The sequence below is a fragment of the Apodemus sylvaticus genome, chromosome 1, assembly GCF_947179515.1.
Source record: "Apodemus sylvaticus chromosome 1, mApoSyl1.1, whole genome shotgun sequence".
NCBI classification, from domain to species: Eukaryota; Metazoa; Chordata; class Mammalia; order Rodentia; family Muridae; genus Apodemus; species Apodemus sylvaticus.
Window position 1 is genome coordinate 50,166,395 of NC_067472.1, and position 3,318 is coordinate 50,169,712.

General features: G+C 35.8%; 1 protein-coding gene across 1 annotated transcript; it reads right to left on the reverse strand.

The window, feature by feature from the left end:
• Nucleotides 1–719: 719 nt before the first annotated feature.
• On the reverse strand, nucleotides 720–1,664 carry LOC127689463 (olfactory receptor 5B12-like). The gene has a single exon (XM_052189174.1). The coding sequence runs from the start codon at nucleotides 1,662–1,664 to the stop codon at nucleotides 720–722; it is 945 nt and encodes a 314-aa protein (XP_052045134.1).
• Nucleotides 1,665–3,318: the final 1,654 nt, after the last annotated feature.

Below are 3,318 nucleotides of genomic sequence, written 5' to 3' on the forward strand. Positions count from 1 at the left end.
AATTGTGAACACAAGGTGCTGTGTGCTTGGTGATTTTTTAAGACAAGAAAAGGAAACTTTTGAGAAAATTTCATCTGTAGGTCTGTTCCTCTTCAGTTCCAAAGTGGTAGATTGCTGTTGGTATGTTAATACCCTTATTAAAATTATATAGGATTCTGTCCACCCATCAGTCATGTTAATGTTCCTGCTGGAAGTTTCTCAGGCAACCTGAAGTCTTTTAAGTCATTAAGCCTTCATTACACACCTTGAGGATAGTTTAGAAAATATATTGTTAGAATGGACAAAAACAAAGCTAACATGTGTGGAACAAAGGAATATTGAGGAGAGGCATAACATTTAGTCCCAGTTAGAGGAAAATGGACCTTGTGATACTTATGAGAAATAGCAGGCATTAAGATACTTTGTAAGAACTGTCATGGTCACGTTGTTTTTTTCACAGCAATGAAAACAGGAGGAAAGATGGAATAACCATGGCACAGAAAAGGATATTAAAATGTCCAAATGTGAGCATCAAATCTAGTTCAGCAAAAGGAAACTAGCTTACAAGGTGCCAGGCACTAGATTCAATTCCAATACTACCAGAATAAAACAAGAAAATAGTATAATCTTACATGAGTTTAAAACATTTAATAAGGACTGTCTCTAAGAAAAGCCACTTGTAGAACAGAGGAAATATTAATTTGAGGTAGATAAAACTGCCTTTGTCCAGGATCTATTAATTAAACTGTGAATGTTAGGGAAATTTTTGCTTTCTCCACAGCCTTTTTGAATGCACTCTTAACCTCTTTGTTCCTCAGGCTGTAAACCAGAGGGTTCAACATGGGGATGATCATGGTATAGAACACAGATGCAATCTTGTCACTCCCCATGGTGTGACTGGAGCTAGGCTGCAAGTACATGAAGATACCTGACCCATAGAAAATGGAGACTGCAGTGAGGTGGGAAGCACATGTAGAAAAGGCCTTCTGGCGTCCTTCAGATGAATGCATCCTCAGAATAGTGATGAATATAAACAGGTAGGAGATCATGATGACCACAACAGAGAATAGATCATTGAAACCCACCACAAATAAAATCACCATCTCACTGACAGAGGTGTCTGAGCATGAGAGGGCCAGAAGAGGTGGAGCATCACAGAAAAAGTGATCTATCACATTAGACTTGCAGAAGGAGAGCCTGAAAATATTTCCAGTGTGAATCGATGAATTCAGAAAGCCACAGACATAGGAGCCTATAGTAAGACAAGCACATGTGTTTGTAGTCATAGTGGTAGTGTAATGCAGAGGCTTACACACTGCTGCATAACGGTCATAAGCCATGGCAGCCAAGAGGAAGCTCTCTGTAGTTATAAAGCTTACAAAGAAGAAGAACTGGATGCCACAAGCATTGTGGGTTATGGTTTTATCTATTGAAAGAAGACCTGCCATTACGTTGGGAGTAACAGCTGAAGAATAACCAAAGTCCACCAGAGATAGGTGACTGAGGAAACGGTACATGGGAGTGTGGAGATGTGAGTCCAGCAGAATCAACCCTACCATTCCCAAGTTCCCAAGCACAGTGCCAAGGTAGATGAGAAGGAAGACAATGAACAGTGGTATCTGGAGCTCTGGGTCATCTGTTAACCCTGTAAGAACAAACTCAATCACCTCTGTACTGTTCTCCATTGTGGATTATGTGGCTGCCCTGTAGCAAAGAGAAAGGAGATGAGAATGATAATGGAGAGTAGGCTGCTGGTCCTTTCTGTATGTCCTCTCCATTCTTTCCTTCAGGATGCCAATGTTCCTTTCCAGCATTCTGATCCAAGCAGGCTGTGGCAGCAAAATTCAAGTTTAAATTAGATATAGATCATTCTATGCTTAGAAGAGATTATGTATCTCAATCTATTAACTCTGCCTATGGCTAAATTTAGGCACAAAACAAGGTCAACATAAAATTCTTTGATAAAATAGTCACTGGAAAATTTCAAAAACCCTTCTATCTTTGTCAAACAAAGGTATCCCTTATTTTACACTATAATAGCCTAAAGTATTTATTTCTTCTCTATGTTCTAACAAAATGCCATAAATTTGACAGAATAAAAGTGTCACAGATTTATCATGCACTGCCCTGACAGTTGAAAACTATAAGATCAAAACATTGGCAATCTATTGTCTGCTAATGACATAGTCTTTTTTTCTCTCTTCACAAGATAAAAGAGTCAACCATCTCTCTAGTGTTTCTTTCCTTAAACATTACTCTCACTCATAAGAGCTCTTTGCTCACATACCAGCCATATCTAAGACTCCACATCATGACTTCCACTTTGGAAATGACAAATCCAACATAAACATTTAGTGACAAAAACAATCAGGCCATAACACTATGTAAAAATTTAGTGAAACAAATTAACTTCAGTTGTAATTTTTTTTATTATTCCCATTGTGTCAAGTCAGTCATTTGATAACTTAAGATGCTTAAGTAAAACATCATTTGCAAAGAATAATGTCATACTATTATGTAGTCCATTTGACATGCAGTTTATTATAACAAAAACACAGGAGAAAATCCCATACAAGGAATAAAGGAATCTATAAAAAAATGTTTCTATTTTTTTATACACTTAACTTTTATTGCATTAATAGAGGTTTTAAATTTAACACATTGATGTCTTCAATCTAGAGGAAATTAATCCAGAGCAGAGTGATCAAGACAAACTTTGTTCCTTAAATGTTACTCACTTAAATAAATAATGCAGACGAAAATTTTACAATTTTATTAAAAATTAAGAATTAGCTCAAAAATATTTACCAACATTGTTATTACATATAAAATCAAGTTATAAATAAATATCACAGTGAAAGAAAAATTACTTACTTTAGACTATCAGGAAGGACTTTAACTCAAGAGGGGCAAGTTGGGCAAGTAAAATAACACTATAAAAGCTATGAGAAATCACATTATTACTTATCTAAATAATATCACCTGTGATGCAAAAAAACTGTGTGTATACATACACATACATAGATTAAATAAAATTGCTCCACTTAGGCTGATAATCCCTCTCCAAGGAACCATAGTCTATATAACAACAACAAAAATAAAATACTAAACATGCAATCAAAAGCTCTCTAATTGGACTTATAACCCACTCAACAGTAGGAAAATCACATCTAATGTTGAAAACCTAGATAAAATGTTACCTGAAAATACAAAGATCATGAATCTTAAAGGAGTATCTGCTACTGTCTCTTTACTAAATGAACTAACAATTGCTAACTACATCCTTTTACCCACAGATAAATGTGGCCCCACGCGTCTCCAAGGAAATTTCTATTTGCA

Excerpts from the sequence above, each read along its gene's own strand:
- LOC127689463 (XM_052189174.1), bottom strand. The coding sequence starts at position 1,664 with ATGGAGAACAGTACAGAGGTGATTGAGTTTGTTCTTACAGGGTTAACA.